We start from the raw sequence: 24,396 nt of genomic DNA, 5'->3' as shown, positions 1-24,396 counted from the left end.
TTCAACATGTGCGTTTTTACGCACACACTGTCGGCCAAGCTCCCAGTGCGTGTATCCTCGAGTCAAAGTTCTCATGGCACACAACAGCTCAGATCACACAGACTGCCATGAAAGACAATTTGTTCAGTCCGGGCAACCCGTCATGTCTGCCGTCATGTTCGCGGCCGGTGTCGCGGGCAACATCATCGCGCTGGCGCTGCTGGAGGTGCGTCGCAGGAGGAGAAGCGCGTGCCTGTTCCAGGTGCTCGTGTCCGCGCTGCTCATCACGGACCTGCTGGGCACAGTGGCTGTCACGCCGGTCGTGTTGACTTCTTACGCCAGCAACAGGACTCTGGTGGGGATGAGCGGCCGCGGGGAGATGTGCTCCTACTTTGCGTGCGTCATGACCTTCCTCAGCCTCTCCACGCTGGCCGTGCTGTGCGCCATGGCGCTGGAGCGGTACCTCTCCATAGGTCAGCCCTACTTTTACGCGAGACACCTGAGCAAACGCTGCGGATACATCGCTGTTGCGCTCATCCACCTGTCCTGCGCCCTGTTCTGCCTTGCTCCTTTCACTGGTTTCGGCGCCTATGTGCAGTACTGCCCGGGGACCTGGTGCTTCCTGGACATGAGCCCAAAGCAAGAAAGGCACAAAGTTTACGCTGGACTTTACGCATCTCTCCTGCTCGTTATGATCCTGGGCACCGTGCTGTGTAACGTGTGTGTGATTTACTGCCTGGTCAGGATGCACAGGAGACGCAAACTGCGCCGCAGCTCAGTGAGAGGTCACGCAGGGACTCACCGCGGATCTCTGTCCATGACGCAGGAAGTGGAGCATCTTCTGCTGCTGGTCTTCATCACGGTGGCTTTCATCGTCTGCTCCTCGCCCTTAGTGGTAAGAGCACGTTTTTCTGTTGAAATATTTGGCCTAAAGTCAAACACTTAAAAAAAATCAGAACCTGTTGCTACTGAATTTAGAACCAGTAGCCTACAAAAGTTCTAGATGGCACCAAGTTACATATGGATGATGGATCATATTGGTGGCAAAGTTCCACACATACTGAGGCTATAGCCTATAGGCTATATACTGTAACTATATAAGATTGTGTCCCATGGTCTCCCATCTGATAAGATATTTGCTTTTATAGATGTTTAATTGTTTATGAAACCCATGACCAAAATAGTCATACACTATATAATCGTGTTACTTATGGATGGAATTAGTCAAAAATAAATGATTCCCCCTTTTGCTGGGGTCCCCCTGGAACCCACTCAAACTGTTTCAAGGACCCCTAATTTCATTCACATTAGGGCCACAGACCAGAAGCGTCATGCCCATTGTAACTTTTTGATTTTATAAATAAACATAGGCTATAATATTATAGGCTGTGTATGGTAGTTGAAACATAGTTTCAAGTTTACGTTTATGTATGTTTGTAGTTAAAACAAAAACATAAATACTGTATAGGCTACATACAGTACAACACAAAAGGCTGTTATTTACCCTTTGTCGCCAGCTGGTGAGTAAATATATATAACTAAAACCATTAGAATTGACAACCGGTCCGCAACTTTTTTTCCCATGTATCTACCAGTCCTTGGCACAAAAAAGGTTGGGAACCCCTGCTCTAGAGGAAAGATTTCTACCTTCTGAAAAGGCAATACCAGCCAAAATAAACATTGTGTTACATTGCTTTGAAACATGTGGTCTCCCTTTTTTGTCAAGTCCATTGAGCCTGGGCAGTGGCAATGTACTTAGTCTGGTGATTATGGATCTTTCCAGGAGGCTGAGCAGTTTGGAAAATAGCCTTATGGTTACACCTGCTCAGTCTGTTAATTTAAAATGAGATATTCCTCTAAATCTGGCTTCCAACCCCCCAAATTTTTTGCCGCCCTTTGGGCGGCGCCAGAGTTCGCCCCCTCAGATTGTTGGCTTGCATGACGCCCCTGCCACAGACCCCCATTTGATTGATGAGATTTGTGAGCTATGATTTGGTCCCAAATCCCTTGACTGTCTAGGTAGAGAGGTAACAGTGAAAACAAAACAGTCACTCTTCTACATCCTCTAATTGTGTTTGCTTCTTGTAATGAAATAATTCATCAATTGGCTGGGGACCCCCTGGAACCATGTCTAGACCTGTGGCCCCGCCTGCCAAAGACCATGTAGGCTCCTCCTCCTTATGTTTCTGCCAGGTGACTTAACGTGTCCTCTGGCAGCCATGCTGGTGTTCAACAGCTCTTGGTAACAGTGGCTGTGAACAACATCATATTGTAGGCTATTTGTAAAGGTGCGACTTGGCCGTCTCAACAGCTGTTTTGGCCCGGGAACTGATCATTTCACCGCTGCTAAAACATCTATCAAAGTATAACACATATAATCCAGTGTCGCGTACAAAAGAGTGAGCAGGGACAGATGAACTCCTCCATTGCCTGTTTCACTTCTGTAAATATTCGTCTTTGGAAAGTTTCACCTCTGTTCCACTTCTGCTCAAACCATTAGCTAGTGAGCAGCTGTGTAGTCAAGTGCATGGGAAGCGCTGTGCTGCGATCATCACCACAACCACTCAGTTGAGCAAGAGAGTTGAGCAACTTTGGAGTATGAGGGAAGCACACAAATGTACCAGCATCAGAAGCAGCAACTACTACATCATATACATCCAGGGGGACCCCAGAAAGTTGAGGACTTGTTCAACTTCAGCATTATTTCATTGATAAGAAGTAGTTCAACAACAGTAGTTCAGTGTTATCTCTTTGCCTACAGTACAGATAGTCATGGAATTCTGGACAAAATCATATCCAACAATAAAAATATACATTTGGATCAGAGTGAGAGACAAAAAATCTCTTCAAATGGAGGTCTGTCGCTCTAATATGGACTATCCTTAATATGAAACAAAGTTGAGAATTACCGCTAGCAGATACCATACTACACACAAAAATAAAGTTGCCACATCGGTCTGAAAAGTTGAGTTGACAAGTGTCTGTGTCACAGTAACCTTTGGAAACAAATTCGCCTTATCAGACCATGAGATTGTGACTTGATAACGTTATTGAACCGACCGCCAGCCGCATCACAACAACTTTTAACACGCTTTTTTGGGTCTAGCTGGCTTCAGACTCAGACATTATTTGCGTCCAGCCAATCCTGCAAAAACCTCTATTATTGTCAGAGCACAGCTAACCACACATGACTTGGACTTGAGTCAGACTCCAGTCACAATTTGAGTTAGGTTCTGGTGACTTGGGACTCGAGTTTGACCTGTACTTTGATGACTTGAAAAGGGTTCTAAAGTCTTGACTTGAGATCTAGGCTAGGCTAGCCCCCCCCCCCCCCCCCCCCCCCCCCCCCACTTGAAGACTTGTGCCTGAAGACTTGAGACTGACTTGGGAATTGAGCAAAGGAGACTTGGTCACACCTCTGTAGGCTATGATCCTCAGAGCGTATAGACAGTTTTGTTGATATATTATTTTTTGTCTGTCTTCTCTCTCTGTGGATATCTGCCCCTTCAGTTGCGGGTGTACATCAACTTCACAGGCAGCCCAGAGAACGAGCGGCACATGTACGACCTCAACGCTCTCCGCATAATGGCATTCAACTCCATCATCGACCCCTGGGTCTTCATCATCCTCAGCCCGTCTGTCCTGAGGATCATCTGGAGGAAGCTGTGCAGGACACAAAGGGAGAAGAAGACTCTCGCTGCTCAGTCCAGACCCCTCGCAGGCGGGCCTTCAGAACTGGGGAGATGTTCGGGGATGACAGTGAAGGGATGAGTGGATGATGTGATAATAATATCAGTCCTCTGAGTCATCAGAGCGGTTTGGATCTGATAACGAGGTGTGGTGAGGACAGCTACTACAGCTCATCTCGTGACGTCTGTCTGAGGCGAGGCAACAGACAGGACATGTGGTGGAGGGGACAGAGACACCGCCTCTTTGCAGAAAATCAATTTCAGCAGAAAGTGACAAGTTTAACCCCAGATAGTGGGGACCTTTATCTGCTGTGTCATTCTGCACTATGTTGCGATCATCCTGCAGATCGACATAGCAGATATGATCGCACTACAGTATCTGTATAGGATATACACTGCATGCGCTAACCTGCGCATCAACAAGAAGTAGAGAATTCATAGTGCCCCCATGATGTCACATGCATTCCCTACCAATGGTGCTTTAGCTGGATACACTATTGTTTGATTAACTGTTACTTTATTACATTCACCTGTTACTTTCCTGACAAGATGACTGTTACTTTATTACATTCACCTGTTACTTTATGTATCATTAATGGTGGTTCCATTCCATTTAGGTGTTCCAGTGCCATATGGCCCTCGTTAATGTTATTGGTTGCACCTGCTTTACTTCCCTGCTTTACCACGTTTGAAATAGATGCAACGAGAGCGTATGCCAAATGTTCCTCCGCCACAAATTGAATTACTGTACATCCAAAAAGTGTTTTAGTGGTTCAATGTAGGCAATTAAAACACATTTGGTTAAGATTCAAGATTCAAGATTCAAGATTTTTATTGTCACTCCATGGTACAAGTATCACGTGTGAAATTCTTGTGCTGTGGACTCCGTTTACAACATAGTACAAATGTAGGGCATATGAGTGCAAAAACAACAAGGGACACAACAAGCAATAAGGCAGTATAGTGATAAGACAGGTCAGAGACAGTGGCATATTCACTGCACATAGGTGCACATGTCCTGTGCATACTTTAGCCGTGCTTAAACATTTTAAATTTGGCGTAAGGTTGGGTTAAGGTTATAAGGTTATAAAAATGTTGGCAAATAAAACAACTTGTGTTACGTTATGGTAGGCAACTAAAACAACTTTGTTAGGGTTAGGGTTTCTCTGCTTTGGTCATGGTTAAATAAGAAAAACCTTTGTTCAAACTTGAATGTGGCTTATGGTTGAAATGTACTTTGAACACGCTGAGAGGGAATCGAACCCGGGTCGTCGAAGGCAAATGTATACGCCCATCCGCCACGCCGACCACAACACCCTTACCGGCCTCCGTTTCATTTCAATGTCACACTACTAGGTCATGGTCAGGGTCTTGTGATTTCAGACATTGTGGGAGTTCTATAGAATCTTATTGGACTCTACCCTGCACATTGAACAATGACAAAAAAGGGGTAACCTTGAAGAGTTGTGAGTGAGATCGGCTTGTCTCTGTAGTGCTGGAAATGACGTTAGCTGATGTTAAAAGGGTTTTAGTCAAGTGACACTGAATGATGTGTGTAAATGCCAAGCAGTTTTAATTACATATTTTTAAACATGTAATACTACATAGCCTGCAGTAGGCTACATATTTAAATATAAAACATATGGACCAGAGAAGAAGATGGAGACGTACAGTAGACGTTAAACAACGTTGGTTATCCATAACAATTTACACTGTGATTATAAAATTGCTCAGCAGGTTTATGCAAAATAAATTAAGCCTTGGTGTGTCTGTAGGTGACTTGCACCCTTCTTCACATTGCACTCTTTAATTTTTGCAGTGCATATATATATATATATATATATATATATATATATATATATATGATAGACATTGACAATGTATATACATGGATATATGATTTATATTTATTTGTGTAATTTATATGCATGCATACTACTGACTAATGTTGTAATAATTTTGGTGGACCCAGTATTAAATCTGACAAACTCTTTGTTTTCAAACATTTTTGTTTTGTTAATCTCTTCTACTCTTGAAAAACTATAGCCTACTATCTATCTACTACTGTCTTTTCAACTGTCCCAAATTTAGAATACTTTACACGCCAGAAAAATATGCTGTTCAACAGAAACGGGGAAAAGGAATAAGGTCATAAGCAGAACTTTGGCACACCATAACCTCTCACACACTGTGCCAGACAAATACTGACTCGTCCATAAAAAAAAGTTAAAAATATGATGATATGACCTTTTGCCATAATCTTTGGTTTTATTTACCTCAAACAGTGAAAGCAATAACAGGATATGACAGTTTACTGACAACATAGTGATAATATAGCCCTACTGTAAGCCCTCTGCCACTTCCTGTGGCCTTGGACACACATAATTAACCACTAGCATCAGTGGCGTGCCGTCCATTAGGCGAACTAGGCAAATGCTAAGGGCGCTTGAGCCGTTAGGGGCCCAAGAGAGGGTATTTTTTTTTTTTTTTTTTTTTTTTTTTTACAAATACTTTTTCATGATAATAGGCCTACTATTATTTTACAATAGTAGACAAAAATAACAAGAACAACGTCTTAAGTCTTTAAATAATAGTGAAATCATTTTTCTAATTCTGGCTTTCTGGCTGCCCGGGCTGCAGCACTTTCACCATGGTCCCTAATCCATACCACCCCACCCACTGCGCGGCCGTGCCCCCTTCTACCTGCTCGGAGCTTTTTCCCAGAGTGGGGGAAGGGAGCTGGAAGGTGGGTGCTGAGGGTGCTGCAGCACCCCCTGGTGGCAAGAAATGGATTTTCGAAATTGTTGGATTTGGCTGTCTTACCACCAACAAGATGCATTAAAAAACAGTTTGTGCTTCCCAGCTCTAATCTTATTTCATACTAATCTTATTTCACCTTATTTCATACTCTTCAAAAGTGTTTGATTTTCATCATAATCTGGTTTTCCATAATAATAATAATAATAATAAGTTCAGTGTTTATGCCTGTGTTTCTGTCTGTTGTAGTGTAAAACGACTAAAGGGAGAGCAGGTGCTTACATGAAAGTGAGTGAGAAAAGGAGAAGATACTGAATAATGACATCACAACAGTATAATCCTAATGTTAATTTAAAATGAAATATTCTTCTAAATATGGATGAAAGTCCCCCAAAAAAACGCCCTCGCGGGCAGCACCGAGAGACCCTTCCTTACAGCACCCCCTACCTAAAAGTACTATTTTCTTTGGGGGAGGGGGGAGGGGGGAGGACCAGCAAAAATCTTGCCTAGGGCACCAACTTGGTCAGGCACGCCACTGACTAGCATCATGGCATCCAAGTTTAGCACATGTTCTGTGTTGGGATCTGATTCATGCTAACGTCTGGGAAAGTGAGACGTGATGCTGCAGAGGTCCTTACACATTTCACTTTTATTATTAACGTGAACTACAGAATGACGTGAACAATGTGTTACTGTGTATATAAACACATGTTCAAATGCTTTATAAACACATTCAAATGTTTTCTAAACACGTTCAAATGCTTGCCAATTGTTCATGTGCTTTGTCTACTCTACTCTCTATTCTGAAATATATAGTGTCTGATAATGATATGTTTACTTTTTTTAATAAATACTCTGTACGGAGGAGGATTATCGGGGACAAATGTGAAAAATGTATTTAAGTTCCAAAAAATACCTGGCAGGTGATTGGATGAACCATCTGTCTATCACGGGCTCGCTCCTCACTGTTGTCACACCTAAATCCTGCCCGTAGCTGCCTCCATGGAGGCAAATAGTGCTGTCTGCTAAGTGTGAAGGGGACCATGAGCAAGAATGTAAAAAAACAACATAAAAAATACATAACATGCTTCCATATACTGCTCACCTGGCATAATCCAAGGCTCCACAAGCCCTGAGATGCCAAGTTGACTTGACATTCACCTGAAGATTTCAGCTAAAAGCTGTAAATGATGTATTTTCATGTCCAAACTATCCCTTTAAGCTGTCGGGTAGTGACATGTTTGGTTTAACTGTGAACTCTACTGTACCAGCGCCCCCTGGGAGGCCAAAAGCCATTGTTTGGAGGTCCTTTCTCTGTCAAGAACCCAGAGGACAGGTAAAACAATGGAAGCAGCTGGAGAATTGTAGCATTCACATGATTCAACATCAGGCATATCCAAATAAAGGGACATTCCCTATTGCCTATTGCGTTGAGTTTCAGTGGAAGCCTATTTGTACGAGTCACACAATGGTCCTTTTTCACAGCAGCCATTTCACGTCTAAAAGGCACATAACCACAGGTGCAACCAAAGGGTTTCAATGAGGGTTTCCAACTCCCAATCCATTAGGTGTTCCAGTGCCGGGGCCCCTCATTCATGTTTTGGGTTGCACCTGTGTTTACCCTGCCTTTAGACACAAAATGGCTGCTGTGAGAAAAGCCCATTGTAAATTGATTGATTGCATTCACAACAGCTGCTCTTGCTCATCCCCATCAGCAGCGCATGGGAACTTCTCATGCTCGTTAGCGGTCCCCCTTGCCCCAGTGATGTCAACACCGCTGCTATAATAGAGTCTGCTATATGACAGGAGTGGGACAGAGGGCACACAGGAAGACAGGCAATGGGGAGGATTCCTTCCTGTCTCTGTCTCTCCTTCTCACTGCTTCCCGTTCTCTATCATCAGTCGTTCAAATAACACAAATGTACACTTTCAAATGATGTGCAGTGAATAGGCTATGCCAGGAATACGCTATGCCAGGGGTCGACAACCTTTTTGATATGAAGTGCTACTATTTTCAAATGTGCTTGTGCTTGTCTTTCTGCTCTCTGCTGCTGTGGGAATGTACAGTATGGAAGGCAAGGAGGCTAACCAATCAGAGGCAGACTAGCGTGGGTCCCTGGCATAAATATTCTAAATAACAGGCCCACGGGCAAAGCAAATGGCTGTGAAATAGATCATTTGGCGGTGGGCATTTCTACATTTCTACAAAAAAATGGCAATTGCATACTTATTGCTACTGTACGCACGGCCGTGCCACTGGTTAACCCTTCGTGTGCCAGAGGTGGCACCTGTGCCCTAGGTTGCAGCTGAACCCTAGCGGATACGCCATATAATCTTTGGCCGCGACCGCCAGAAGGAGCCGCAAGTCTTATACAGTATTGACATAGGGCGCTAAGAAGTAAGGGAGACCGGATGGGTCTCACAACTTCCTTGTCGCGATCAAAGGAGCCAGTTCGAGTCCCGACATGTCCCGTTTTTAACCCTGTTTTAATCATTTTTTTAACACCGACCCAAACCCTAATTCTAACCTTGACCAAGTTTTAGTTGCCTTGCCTGGTGTCAGAGTTATATTGCCCTCTCAACAAAACAGTCCTTTATAGCCCTTTAAAACCTTTATTTTATCCGGGACATTTTTGATAGAAGGCCACACATTCCCACGGGGAGCCGCCCAGTGAAAACACAGCCTTCCACTGCTGGCAAAGCAAGTCATGAGAATAATAGTGTTATTTACATGACTGTCACTCACTCTCCTTTCATACATACATTTAGCATTTCCTGATTGACTGATATCAGAAATGTTATGACAAAGAGAAGTGAAATGAGGTCATTGATGGTGAAGCAATACAAGCAGATGGACATCCGGCACGGCCTCTGTCCTGCTATCAGGTCTGTTCCCAGACTCTGTCAGTGACTGTGATGACAGCAAGGCCTGATTGGCCCTGATCTAACCCCAGATCAGAGATGGGAAAGTAGTTCCCTACACATTCTTTACTTAAGTAGAAGTACGGTTATTTGTGTAAAAAAAAAAAGATTGGTAAAAGTAGAAGTACTGCATTCAACTTGTTTACTCAAGTAAAGGTAAAATACTACAGGCTACTATAATAAAGACTACTTTTTCCCCCCACAAAAAACTGCACACAATGCAGAGATGCTCACAAGTAGTTTTTGCATGTCCAAGTCAAGTATCAAGTCTTTGGTCACAAGTCCAAGTAGAAAGTACAGATATTTGTGTTAAAATGTAGGGAGTAAAAGTAAAAAGTTGCCACTCAGTAAAGTAGGCTACAGATACCTGAAAATCCTACTTAAGTACAGCAACAAAGTATTTAGTTACTTCCCATCCCTGCCAGATACACACAGCAGCATCTGCTCAGACAAGTGTTTACATGACGCAGTGATTCAGAGTGGCTGGCCTGGCCTCCGTTTACGCATCACTTTCCACCAGAACAGCAGTGGAAGTCGTCCAAAGTGTAGTCCTCCTATTTGGAAATGAGCCATCCATTTTGCTTGGACTGAATGGTGATGTGTGGGTGGTAAAAAGCCCCCAAAGTCCATTATCTTCCTTTTACCAATTTGGACTGAGAGAGATGGCATTTAACCAACCTTAAAATCCGTAGACTCCCACATCACAGTCACACACAAGAATTTAATACATGACACGTTTCGGTCGAGGACCCAGGGCCATAGCAGGGGGGATGCGAGGCCCCGTGCGAACTTGACGTGTTCATTGACATGCATGAGCATGAATCACGGTCACGCACACATAGCAATTCTAGTTCTACTACATGCGTCATCTCGGTGCAAGAGAGGGTCAATTCACATTGCGGCGCTCTAAAACGCACCATAGAGACAATGCATGAATAATAGGCCATGCCCATCATGGGGAAAGCTCTCCATTCACTTCCATACACCAGCGAGTGTCATTTTCCTTGAATTAAACATAGCTAAAAGCTGTTGTGTGTTAAGCTGCACAGACAACAAATGTATTAAAAAAAATTTGCCAAATAAAGTTTTTTTGTAGGCCTACTCCCAAGCGAAACAAGGAAGCCATTGTGAATTGGCGAGAAGAAAAATGTGGATCTAGCTGTCAAGGAAGTAAGTTGGAGTGTTGCAACACGTGACATAGGAGAACGCCAGGATTGGGGGGGGGGGGGTTGCTTTCCCCCATGGTTTCTGAATGATGACGCCCTCCTCAGTGTCTCTCGGGAAAGGGCCCTATAGCTGAGGGCACTTGCAAAGCTGCAGAACTTTTATACTGATGCAAATGCTCATAGTCATTAGGCTACAGTAAGTTGTATCAAAGAAAATATATCATCAATATTATTCATCCCCAGTGTTGGGGGTAACTCATTACAAAAGTAACATATTACATGTAATATATTACTTTTAGCAGTAACTCAGTAATATAACGTATTACTTATAGGATTTCAGTAATATTATACCAGTTACTTTGTCAAGTAACTCAAGTTACAAATTGAGTTACATTTTATTAAATCAAAGCACATATTTAAAAAAGATAGAATCATTTCCTAATCAAACTGTGTTTTTATGCAAATAAGCACTATAGATGACAATAACAAAGGGAAATAATAACATTTAGAATTTTGGATTGTTTACACTGACTTCAAGGCGGTTTAAATTATTTTTCGGGGTGGTTCCGGGGCCGCGATGTCATTCTGCTGCTGCTGTTGTTTTGGTCAAAGTAATGCAAAAGTAGTGTAATAAGTAACGAGTTACTCTACACAGAAAGTAATATTGTAAAGTAACTTATTACTTTCAAATGAAAGTAGCTAGTAATATGTAGTATATTACATTTTGAAAGTAACTTGCCCAACACTCATCACTGGAAATCACAGAATGCTCACCTGATAATCACACTGCTAGTGAATGCAGTCAGTGGAGCTTCAGCGCCCTCGTCTGGCAGAAGACGGTTACAAACGAAACGGGAGATACCAACAACAATTGACAGAATGAAAGAAGGGAATGGGGACTGTGAAATAATATGCTGTTATTATCATCGGTCCGTAGTAATTTCACAATATGAATTATTATTCATAATGAAGCAAAACACGTGTGCCTGTGTGTGACGCGATGGTGACGCGGTGCCGCTATTTCCCATCAGTCAGTGCGGCATCATGGCGGACACCAGGGACAAGGGACTCCAGGATTATAGGAAAAAACTGATCGAACATAAAGAAATTGACGGGCGATTAAAAGAGCGTAAGATATGCTTAATTTCCACGCTGATTTTATGACAAAATATCTCAATTTGTTTATTTCTCACACAAACAATAGGATAGCAAACGTGAGCTAGCTGTCCGGCTATCTAGTGCTTTGTCATGCAGTGAGCATCACCGTAGAAATGAATGACACTGGCTCAGCAACACTGGCTTAGTGCTCTAAAAGCTTGACAGATAGAAGATAGTTTCTTTGTGAGTTGTCAAATAGTCAGCAAAGTACAATGTAATCATCCTCGCAGTCTCATTTAGTCGTTACAGTGTCCATTAACGTTAACTAGTTTTGTTGTAGCGTTGGTTAACGTTAACATTAGCTGGCGTGCTGCTTTGACAGTGTGAACCATTGCTAACTTTAGCTAGCTAACCTTAGCTTAGCTACTTGTAGTGTGTGTTTGTGTTCAGCATCTAAAACTCGTCACTTTGAGCTTATTTTCCGTTTCTTTTCCAGTGAGAGAGCAGCTTCGAGAACAGACGAAGCAGTACGAGAAGTCAGAAAATGACCTCAAGGCTCTACAAAGTGTCGGTCAGGTAAGGATGTCTAGCGTTATGTCAAAAATATGCCTGAGAGAAATATTGCTCGCTCACTCACTCGTTTAGATTGTGCTCTTCACCAGAGCGACTGAAAGTAGTCCCAACAGTAGAGTTAAACTTAGTTTTATAGATTGTAAACATTTCAAACAGCCGTGAGTAAGAGGTGGAAGAGTGGCTCTCTGGAATGATCATGTAACAGTAACTTAAAAGTACTGGGAAAATTAGCCCCATAACGTGACCCTGCTACTGTACTCTGATATTCTCGTACAGCAGTCAGCGTCACACAGCGTTCGATTCGGGAAACGCTGTTCAAAAAGCTCCCCTACCCGTATCCGACATCCGATTGCAGATCCGAAGATATGATAGTCCCCCTACTGAAGCCAGTAATTTGACCGGAGCTGTTAAAATGATACTGCTGCGTGAAACAACCGTTTAAAAGCAGCCTTTCCACAGCCTGTGCCGTATTACCGGAGAAGCTTCCTAGTCATCATCATCATCAACTCTTTATTGACAGACACATAAGGTCCAATAAGAAGACACACAAGCAAAACAAACACTACATTTAAAACACAAAAAATAAGACAATCAGAACACTACAGTAAGGCACTATACCAGTGTTTCCAAATGCACGATTGGTATTTCACACTACTGAAACTGGGTTGAGTCAGCAGCATGATAATCAAATTATGAGATACATTCAAACGACAAATAAACTTAAACGTCAGATTTCTCAGAAGAGCATGAAAAGTGCACACTCCTACTTCACAAAACACTAGTGCCATTGAGGACCGGAGAAGCTTCCTAGTGCCGACAGGAACCTTGGGAGTTTGAGTATTTCATGACATGTTTTGCTTCCCAGGTGCGCTGGATTTGCGTTGATCATGATAGTGAGATCAAACACACCCTGCTGTAAATTCAGCACAGGCTGTGGAAAGACTGCTTCTAAATGGTTGTTTCAGCAGCAGTATCATTTTAACAGCGCTGGTCAAATTACTGGCTTCAGTAGGGGGACTATCATATCTTCGGATCTGCAATCGGAGGTCGGATACGGATAGGAGAGCTTTTTTAACGCTGTGTGACGCTGACTGCTGTACGAGAATATCGGAGTACAGTAGCAGCGTCACGTTACCACTGTCAATTTTCTAACAAGCGTTCCTGTTATTTGCAACTGCAACACAGCTCAGTTGAGAAGTCTTCACACATTCAAACCTACCTCTCTCTTATTGTCTGTGAGCTTATGCTAGTTCTCATCATAAAATGATCAGTGTTGTAACAGTAATTAACCTTGATCCATGTCTCAAAACTATGCTGTGTTGGGTCCTTGAATTTGGGGAATCGGGCCTTGAAAGTACTTGAATAGTCCCTGAATTTGAAGGTGTGGGAACCCTGACTGCGGAACCAGGAGTGAAGGCTGTGTGCATTATGATTACTTGTCATTACAGTATTAACCTTTTCTGTGGCTTGTCCCTTGCAGATTGTTGGTGAGGTGCTCAAACAGCTGACCGAGGAAAAATGTGAGTTATTTTGTGAGAAATTTTACTTTTACGTACTAAATATATTTAGCTGTCATCTGATGCTTATGTTATGTTTCTTCTTCTTCAGTCATTGTCAAGGCAACCAATGGCCCTCGCTATGTGGTTGGATGCCGCAGGCAGGTAGGTACCAAAAAAATACATGGAAAACAACATTTACTGTATTATTTACAGGCCCTGATTCACTAATGGAGTGAAGAGCACAGGCTAAATCACTCAAATGACCATGTGATTGGAAAGCTGTCTAAAAGAGCCGAGAGATCCTTTGAAATCCTTTGATATGTGAACTAAAGACTTTGCATAGAGATCAGGGTGACTTGCTGTCATTCTGATCTCAGATCAGAGAACACTCAAATTATAAAGAGACTTTATGGCACATGGGTGAATTCTGCGCTCTCTTAGCTAAAGCAATTGAGTTGCAAAAAATGCTCAAATTGCCCTCACAATGCAATCATAGTGAATGTTGACCTCGTCTTTAGGATATTCTATCTAATCTGTCTCTCCACAGCTGGACAAGTCACAACTCAAGCCAGGCACCAGAGTCGCTTTGGACATGACTACCCTCACTATAATGAGGTAATAATAATCAGATTATATATATATATATATATATATATATAGTAGGGGTGGGGGAAAAAATCGATTCACCTAAGTATCGCGATTTTTAATGTCACGATTTTTTGGATCGATCTTTTATTCCAGAATCGATAATCGCAAATTAAAAAAAAAAAAAAAAAAAAATTTTTTTTTTTTTTTTTTTTTTGGGTGCTTGCAGTCAGGCCACTCACTGAACAGCAGGCCAGGCGCCGCCTACTGGTTTACTAGTGGTTTTATTACTTTATTAGTTAGTCTGAAGTAATAATTACACTTCAGGGTTAAAGTGGGTGCATCTCATTGTAAAATTGGACCCAAATCTGGCTTCAAACGGCCCAAATTTCACGCGCGTTGGCCCATATCGGCCTGGCCTGCTTGGTATCTAATGCCCGGCCTGAATTATGATCCCAGTCCGCCCCTGTTTTTAACTATATCGCCCAGCCCTACTCATGATATATAATATACAGTCTCTAGTGTATGATTCAACTTTTCCCATGTTCTAATCTAGTGTAAAAAAGCAAACAAACTGAAAAAATAAAAGAAAAAAATAAACAAAAATCGCAATAAATCGTAATATCGAATCGCAATAATCGTAGAATCGCAATAATCGTGAATCGCAATATATATCGAATCGGCACCAAAGTATCGTGATAGTATCGAATCGGGAGATAAGTGAATCGGCACAGCCCTAATATATAGTGCTCAATCGTCACATAGAATTGATTTTTTTTAAACCTTTATTTATCCAGGGGAGTCTCACTGAGAGCAATGCTCTCTTTTTCAGGAGCCCCCTGTTCACATTCACACACGCATTTATACCTCGAAGCTTTTCACTTCCCCCACCCAGATTTAACCTGCCGGTCCCAGGGATTGAACCGACAACCTTCCGGCACGCTTCTCTAACCGTTGGGCCACCACTGCCCATTTGACAATATTACATGCTGCTAATGCTAACTGTTCCTGCAAAAAGCCCATACTGTTGTGTTTTTCTGTTCTGTACTGTGATTGCCGTGTGCTCAGCATGCGTTTTCCCTCTCCTTCCGCAGGTACCTGCCCAGAGAGGTCGACCCGCTGGTCTACAACATGTCCCATGAGGATCCTGGCAGCGTCTCGTACTCTGAGATCGGGGGCTTGTCTGAGCAGATCCGCGAGCTGAGAGAGGTGCAGTTAAACAGCCCTTCACAGTGGGGGATTTTAAAGCTGTACATTTTGTGCAATCTTTTTTGGATTATGCATCTGTGAAATGTGTCAGGCTCGTTATATACAGTGCACCTTTGTTCTGCTTTGGAAGGGCATGATGGGAAAAGAACGGTAGTACTTGCACTTTTGCCTATATCGGATGTCACCCAAATGTAGATTAAGGTTACTGGGATTATTTCCAGTAGTTGCAGTTTAACAATGGATCTGGATCAGATATTTTACGTATATGATTATATATCGTGTACATTTTGAGAATTTAAAATTTTAAGTATTGTTTGAATGGACGGGGTGGGCTTGGGGCCAGACGAACTTGGATTGTGTTTGCATTTATTTATTTTTAACTCGTGGGACAGTTTTCCAGCTGATGGGGACCACCAGAATGACATGAATGTAAACACAGACTCTTTGTTTTGTGGTAGGTGATTGAGCTTCCTCTCACCAACCCGGAGCTGTTCGAGAGAGTGGGCATCATCCCTCCCAAAGGCTGCCTGCTCTATGGCCCTCCAGGTCAGTTGGTCCACACAAACACTAGTTAATGTGCTTCTATGCATCATGAAACATAGTATGTCTGAGTGATATGCAGTTTTACTGATATATGACATTACATGATTTCTGGCTATTGGAATTCCTCAAAATTCAGTTAGATCTGCCATTTGGGGCCACTGCTATGCAAAGTTGCCTATTGCTGCTTTAATGGGTGGCGTGTGACACCCAACACTGTCAGATTTTTTTATTTTTCTTTATTTCTCACGTAGATTACAATCCAATTGACATTTGTATATTTATTACATGAATACAGTATAAAGTAATGAAACGGACAGCTCCGTTATTTAGCCTACTGCTTATAGACTTTAAAAAGACATACGGTACAGTAAGTTATGCCTCCAGCTGTTTCAAACACAGCGGCCGTCATCTCTCCACAGACTGACAGGCAGACAGACATGCACCAAATATCACTGCTGTATCTCGGTGGCTCATTTTTGTCAGTTTGTAAGTAAAAAATAATAAAATCACTGTAGTTTCAAACATTTTTTCCATCGTTCTCAGACAAGGCCCAGCGGAGTATTGATCACTAATAAGCGCATTATTCAAACAGCATGTGTATAGGAATGATTCGGGACCAGGCTTTTTGATCAGTATAAGTGGTTGATCACTATAACCGTGATCACTATAAGCGGATTCCACTGTATTCTAATAGGCACTGGGAAGACTCTTCTAGCCAGAGCGGTGGCCAGCCAGCTGGATTGCAACTTCCTCAAGGTCAGTATCAGCGCCACCTCCTGGCTTTATGGACACACAGCAGCACAGGCAGAAGCTCATGCATTGGCCCTGTCTGCTGCAGGTGGTGTCCAGCTCCATTGTGGACAAGTACATCGGTGAGAGCGCCAGGTTGATCCGAGAGATGTTCAACTACGCCAGAGACCATCAGCCCTGCATCATCTTCATGGACGAGATTGATGCCATCGGTGAGTGACACCTGGGATGAGATCCCCCCCTCCCCAGCACCACACTCTGAGATTGTGTTTTTATGCCTCCGCCGGCGATAGCCAGGCCGGAGGCATTATGGATCCGGGTTGTCCGTCCAACGTCCGTCCGTCCGATGTTCGTTAACGCGATATCTGAGGAACGCCTTGACGGAATTTCAACAAAGTTGCCTCAAACATCAACTTGGACTCAAGCATGAACTGCTTAGATTTTGGTGGTCAAATGTCAAAGGCCAAGGTCACTGTGACCTCTTGAACGCCATTTTCAAGCTTGTTAACGCGATATCTCAGGAATGCCTTGACGGAATTTCATCAAATTTGCCTCAAACATCGACTTGGACTCAAGGATGAACTGATTAGATTTTGATGGTTAAAGGTCAAAGTTCAAGGTCACTGTGACCTCACACAATCCAAGCTCTAACACAACATCTCAGGAGCGCCTTGACGGAATTTCTTCCAATTTGCCTCGAATGGCGATTTGGACTCAAGAATGAACTAATGGCGGAGGCATAAATCCGCGGTGCGGTCGTGTCTGAATACAACTTGACTACCGTAAATCTTACAGTTAAATAGATCAACATGTCGTCCCCCATGACTGATGCAAACCCCATCTGGGCCAATCAGTAACAACTACCACCTTGTTTTGACCTGCAATTGTAGCTTTGAGCCAGTTAGTGGATTTCTCAAAGTCTCATACAGATAGTCGAGCAAAAACCGTGTAACTCTGTCCTTTTAGTGATTTTTCAAGTGAAATGAAAGATTGCATTGCGCCTCTATGGGTTGAGAGACAATTCTACAACCCTTGGATTTGTGAAATCTTTAAAAAACAAATTGGATATAATAAACTAGCATAGTCATCAAGCTAGAAAAAGGGCTGATTTTCTTAGTTACTGAAAAGTTGATAATTTAGAGATGCAAGGCTTTTATTTGACAACAGCGATATGCAGAAACATGCAAGACGCATTCAAATGGATAATGGAAAGAGAAAGAGCAGAAAATGTAATCATCGGGGAAGTGGAGTTTCTGTTACAATTATGATGAATGAGAACTTTTTCTGGACTGCCTGAACCGGTAGCTTAAAGCTCCGTTTATGATCATTTATCAGTTCAGTCCATGATGGATCTGGCTTCAGTTAGGAGGACCCGCCTCGACTCCTGATTCTGTCAGTCTGAAAGCATCATACAGGGTTTGTAAAGTCTTGAAAATTTGGAAAATGCTTGATTTTATCTGTCATGTTTTCAACGTTAGGAATATGCTTGAATTTGAATATACTCCTTGAAAAAGCACTTGATTTTTTTTACACCATAATCTGCTCTGCTCTACTCTGTGTTATGAGTGCAACCATCTGCTCTGTGCTCTGAAAGCTTGAATTTGACTGTTAAAAAGCTGTACGAACCCTGAATATTTGTGTCTCTTCTTCCCTGTTAGGTGGTCGTCGTTTCTCTGAGGGAACCTCCGCTGACAGAGAGATTCAGAGGACTTTAATGGAGGTATTTCAGTCAGTTTAGTGTCTTGCGCTCTTAGAGTTACTATCATTGAATGTTCATTTTAAAGGGATAGTTCAGTGTCTGAACCGGCCGGTCTCCATTTCTCCAAACTGGGACCGCGCCGGCTGCATTCTACACTACATAGTACACTGACTGTATGCAAGTACCTCATACAACCCCACATAAAAAACTGTACTATCCCTTTAAGTAGTTACAATAATGAAAATACAATTGCTGAAAATTAGTGACAAAATACTGATAGAACATAAATTAATAAATCCAAAATCTCCAGGATATTAGGTAAGCAAGCAAATATATAAAGGAGCATTAGCAGCTGTTAGAAATGAACACCTCTTATTTTTCTTTGAAATACATTTAAGGAGGGAGATGAATCTGCTAAATAAGAAAATGTATTCCAAACTGTGTATTAACAGCGTATTGAAAACTGACTTGTTGAGGTATGGCACAGTTAAACTGTGACCCCAGTTAAACTGTTACCCCAGTACATCGTATTGAAAACTGACTTGTGGAGGTATGGCACAGTTAAACTGACCCCAGTACATCGTATTGAAAACTGACTTGTTGAGGTATGGCACAGTTAAACTGTGACCCCAGTACATCGTATTGAAAACTGACTTGTTGAGGTATGGCACAGTTAAACTGTGACCCCAGTACATCTTATTGAAAACTGACTTGTTGAGGTATGGCACAGTTAAACTGTGACCCCAGTACATCGTATTGAAAACTGACTTGTTGAGGTATGGCACAGTTAAACTGTGAACCCAGTACATCGTATTGAAAACTGACTTGTTGAGGTATGGCACAGTTAAACTGTGACCCCGGTACATCGTATTGAAAACTGACTTGTTGAGGTATGGCACAGTTAAACTGACCCCAGTACATCGTATTGAAAACTGACTTGTTGAGGTATGGCACAGTTAAACTGTGAACCCAGTACATCGTATTGAAAACTGACTTGTTGAGGTATGGCAGTTAAACTGTGACCCCAGTACATCGTATTGAAAACTGACTTGTTGAGGTATGGCACAGTTAAACTGTGTCCCCAGTACATCGAATTAAAAACTGACTTGTTGAGGTATGGCACAGTTGAGTTGTTGATGTGTGGGATGTTGCTGGGGGCTAATCTCTGTCTCTCCTGTCAGCTGCTGAACCAGATGGACGGCTTCGACACACTGCACAGAGTCAAGATGATCATGGCTACCAACAGGCCCGACACTCTGGACCCGGCACTGCTGCGTCCCGGCAGGCTGGACCGCAAAATCCGTAAGCTTCTCTTTCTCAGCAATACACTTCTGGGCAACGAGGATCAACTAAGGTCACATGAGAAATATCTTTGACCCAAAAAAAATAATGTGTTCTGAGATTTATATTTAAGAATCCCCCCCCCCCCCCAAAAAAAAACGGCTATAGAGTGACACGCCCTTAGAACTCAAAAGTTCTCATCTTCTGTACATCATGTATGACGACATGTAAAGTAGTGAATGTTTTCTGCTGTTCCCGCAGATATTGAGCTGCCCAATGAACAGGCCCGTCTGGACATCATGAAGATCCACGCCAGTCCCATCACCAAGCATGGAGAAATAGGTTAGCAGAGCTTCTCTCTTCAAGACATAATCCATGTCCTCTTCCATGTCGTTTCTTGCTCTGATATGCTCCTGTATGTCACTTATACTGAATGTGATGGGGCAGGATTGTTCAAAACTCTGATGGCTTTATTTGCTAGAACTTTATATGAATGCCTACTGGTATAGCATGATGTCAGATACTTTTTTTTCCAGTACAAGTAATGGGAGTTAATTTCATTGGGACTTTAAATACTTAGAAGGAATCTCTTGCGCTTCAACCCCTCCACACAGAGGGAGGTCGGTGCTCTCAGAAGAGGACAGAATACTGGAAACAGTTCAATAGGCCACTTGAATAAAGACGGAACCCAAAGAGAGGACTGGAGCACTCAAATCACTTTAAATAGATTTAATAAGGTACAATAACAATAGAAGGAATCTCTTGCCCTCCACACACAGGGAGGTCAGTGCTCCCAGAAGAGGACAGAATTGCACCATATTAAATCTATTTAAAGTGATTTGAGTGCTCCAGTCCTCTCTTTGGGTTTCAGTTGTTATTGAAATAGCCCATTGAACTGTTCCTGACTTTAAATTAGGGATGCACCGATGTGAAAATTTTGGCCGATACCGATAACCAATATTAACATTGCTGGTATGGCCGATAACCGATATTTACCGATGTCGATATGATCTGTATAAAAACACATTTCTATGATAATAACATTTTGTACATACTGAAAAACGCATGTAAACACTGTGAATTTGAAAAAGTTATGCATTTCTTTATTTCCAAAACATTTGGAAAAGCCCATAAATCATAGATTTATCACAATGTTTCCTCTCAATGGGAAAATTTTGGCTGATACCGATAACCGATATTAACATTGCAACATTGGACCGATGCCGATATGTAAAAAAATGACTAACATCTGCCGATACCGATATGATTGCCGATATATTGTGCATCCCTACTTTAAATGCTTATTGTAATTTCCTTCGGTTGTGTTTTCAGATTACGAAGCCATCGTGAAGCTGTCAGACGGTTTCAACGGTGCCGATTTAAGAAACGTGTGCACAGAAGCAGGTAACACTCAAGACATTTACCAGTCAGTCGCTTGCATGATCTGTCTTGTTCCCTCAGCACAGAGCTGGATTAGGGGTATATGTCCTGGTCGCTGCACTAGTGCCTCCTCTGGTCGGTCAGGGTGTCTGTTCGGGGGGAGGGGAGGAACTGGGGGGAATAGCGTGATCCTCCCACGTGCTACCTCTGCCGGTGAAACAATAGAGTGCTGCAGGGATGACGTATTTTTGTAGGCTTACCCAGAAAACCCGCCATGCTGGTTCGTAGGAGGAAAATGCAATGGGATTTTTATATGGGGATTTTGGTTCAAATGCATGAAATAAGGTCTGTGGTTAACAAAAGTTTATGAAACAGCAAAGTTTGTGTTCAGCGAAGACCTACAGCCAAATGGCCTCACTATTCTCGACTGTTCATTCGTCACCAGGTTTGTTTGCCATCCGTGCCGACCGTGAATACGTCACTCAAGAGGACTTCATGAAAGCAGTGCGCAAGGTCGCCGACTCAAAGAAGCTGGAATCCAAGCTGGACTACAAGCCTATATAATGCCTTTCAGTGTCAAAGTCCTTTTCTGTAACTGAAGGATTTTCATGCATTTGCTGTGTTGTTTTGGAGAAAAAGAGGCGAGGGAAAAAGACGATTTGTTACTTTGTTTTTGTATGTTTGTGGAAAGCTACATTTAGAAATAGTACAATTTCTTTACAGTTGACAACAAAGTGACCTCGAGCAATACATTCAGAATGAGAGAAAACCCTGGGCCCTATCTTCGTACAGGCGATATCCCTTATTTATACTTGCGCACCTGTTTGCGCGTGCCTTAAGGCAGGGAAGATACCGGTCTGCCTTGCGCATTTGTCCAGGTGTTATGCCGAGTTTTGCACCCCCGCCCGGCAGCATCCCCACCTCACGGGAGCATATTGTAATGATTTATACAGAAATGTAACTGTTTAAACATGATATAATTGTCTGGGTAGACGTGACCTCCCTGATTTCTAAGTTAAAATAAGTTGGGGATGCAATTCTCGGCGGGGATGCGGAAACGTTCACGGCACGTGTCGCAGGCGCAAATTAGAGCCGTGCCAAAATCATCTGCGCTCCCAAAATGCCTGAGCAAACGGGATTTGGGCGGTCTTATCTACCAGAATTATTCACATGTGTGGCCAGGCAATGCTGGGCATTACGTCAATCAAAACCAATCAGATTCCCATCTCGCGATCGATGTTTGCGCGAGGCATGCAATATGCTGTGATTCTCTCCATGCGTAATAGAGTTGACTCACTCGTGCCGAGGACAAAGAGATGGAGAGAGCTTGTGACAGATCGGCTGTGGTGCCAACGACCCTCCGGGTTATGGGATAGCAGTAGGTGAATAGCCTATTGCAAGTAGGCTACAATGTACAAGTTTTCTAAATTCATTTACCATAACCCCTCCTTGTGATGTGATAAAAGTTTCTCAGTGAATTATAGTTGATTGCCTCACCGAATAATCTGCTGGGTACCCAATTTTAGCAGCAGAATTTGATGTCCTGGGGTGGCACGTCTGTGCGTAATGATGTTTCTGCGCTGCACAGCGTGGAGATTATGGTGCGATCAAGCGCAGCGAGTGTTTTAGCGCCTGGAGCGCAGCTAAGAGGTGCTTTTCAAAGCTCTTAGCGCAAAGTAATTGCGCGCTGCTGACGATAGGATAATGCCATCTATCCCCACATTTTAGCGCTGAAACGCCTGCTTTGGCATGTGGCATGCCTATGCCCAGTACAATTATAACAGGCATGCGCTTGTGCCCGCCCCAAATTTGCATTGCGCACGGCGTTAAACGAGCGCAAACGCTAAATTACCGCTTTTGAGAAGATAAGGCCCCTTGTTCCCACTTCTTAGGGCATTTTCACACTTTAGTTCCGTGTCCGGGCACGGAACGCAATGTTCACACTAATCAAATGAATTGGACCTGGGGTCAGTTTGTGTGTGCTCGGACCCGGTCCCTGGTCTGAAATGTGAAACCACCCTTAGTCTGAATTGCCTCAACTGTTTAGGATACCATTTCTGGCATCCGCCAGAACACTTGTATAAAATTATAACTTCATATACTGAAATAAAACCTTATAACTTAAAACTCACTCTTCATCAGTCTGTTTTTCTACAGGGTACCTATGGGGTCTTAAAAGTACGGTAGCCTATTTTAAGAAGCATTGAATTTAGGATTTTATTTTATTTTTTTCCACTTGGAAATTTTGCAGATGTGAAGGACCGTCTGGAGGTTGTCTCGCAGTGACGCTCAGTGGCCTTTACATAAGGTTTAAAGTAGGTCAAAGTTGCACTATAGGGAGAAGGGGTGGGAGTGGCGGACCCGTTGGAGACCTGGTTCGAATCCCGACCCAAACCATAACCAACCAAGTTGCTTTGTTGCCTAAACCTAACCGTTTTACTTACCTAAACCTCGGAGGAAGCATGGAGCCAGTTTCGGCTCTCCCCAGATCGGCAGAGGGCGGAGTAGCAACCAGGATAAATAAATTGAATTAGCACTAATGGGGGATAAAAAAAGATATTTTAAATATGACACATTTCTGATGTCTAAATGGACGATGAAAAGCAAATTTTCCATATCGCCCAGTCGTACATCTCACATGTGGCTTTGACTTAAACTGAACATTTAGCCCACATAGAATATACATAAGAGTTATATCGTGTCACCGTTCAGCCTAAAAAAACATGATTCTTCATCCATAAGTGGGCTGTAGCTCACCCAGATAAACACATGGATGTGGTGCAGAAAGTTGTTGGTTCAGTCCCAGCATCAGACTCTGGCTTCAGAAATGTTCACATGATATAAGCTCCTGCTTACAAGATGCCAGCAGTGATGCTTCTTTATCATCAGTAGCTTGAACACTGGTAGAAAATAAGCTGATGAAGGAGACTGGGCAGTCCCTGGCTCCAGCTCAGTGAGATAAACCGTTGCTTGGCGTGAACTTGGCTCAAAATCACACCTGTCTCACTCTTTACGCCTTTAAATCAGATCCCAAAGCCCACAGTTTTGTGTCGTTTTATAATCATGTAATCAATGAAATGAATTTCCTCTTTCAATGTTGGTAAAAGTTCAGCAGTCGGTGGTTTTTTCCTCTCTCATAACCCCCTGCTCATATCTCTGGGGGCAAAACCTCTAAACGGGTGTGGCCATAGCTGTCATTTACAATGGGGACATTGTAAATGGGGTCATTTACAATGTCCCCACCACTTTCCAACACAGTGACGCCT

The 24,396-nt window shown here is 42.8% G+C and overlaps 2 protein-coding genes across 2 annotated transcripts; both read left to right on the top strand.

The window, feature by feature from the left end:
• Positions 1-142: 142 nt before the first annotated feature.
• On the top strand, positions 143-3,750 carry ptger2b (prostaglandin E receptor 2b (subtype EP2); the record flags this gene model as incomplete). Its single annotated transcript, XM_083642954.1, has 2 exons — positions 143-874; positions 3,490-3,750. The coding sequence occupies 2 exons, from the start codon at positions 143-145 to the stop codon at positions 3,748-3,750; spliced, it is 993 nt and encodes a 330-aa protein (XP_083499080.1).
• A 7,805-nt stretch (positions 3,751-11,555) lies between these two features.
• psmc6 (proteasome 26S subunit, ATPase 6) lies at positions 11,556-23,237 on the top strand. The gene is made up of 14 exons (XM_083643650.1): positions 11,556-11,642; positions 12,108-12,187; positions 13,665-13,704; positions 13,793-13,845; positions 14,231-14,298; positions 15,363-15,477; positions 15,936-16,023; positions 16,715-16,776; positions 16,859-16,982; positions 18,429-18,490; positions 19,651-19,771; positions 20,012-20,092; positions 21,083-21,154; positions 21,576-23,237. The coding sequence occupies exons 1-14, from the start codon at positions 11,558-11,560 to the stop codon at positions 21,692-21,694; spliced, it is 1,170 nt and encodes a 389-aa protein (XP_083499776.1). The 5' UTR covers positions 11,556-11,557; the 3' UTR covers positions 21,695-23,237.
• The last annotated feature ends 1,159 nt before the right edge of the window (positions 23,238-24,396 follow it).

This window comes from Poromitra crassiceps (genome assembly GCF_964638095.1).
Source record: "Poromitra crassiceps genome assembly, chromosome: 9".
Classification (NCBI taxonomy): domain Eukaryota; kingdom Metazoa; phylum Chordata; class Actinopteri; order Beryciformes; family Melamphaidae; genus Poromitra; species Poromitra crassiceps.
The sequence above is the reverse complement of the archived record's forward strand: the minus strand, read 5'-3'. Positions and strand labels throughout refer to the sequence as shown.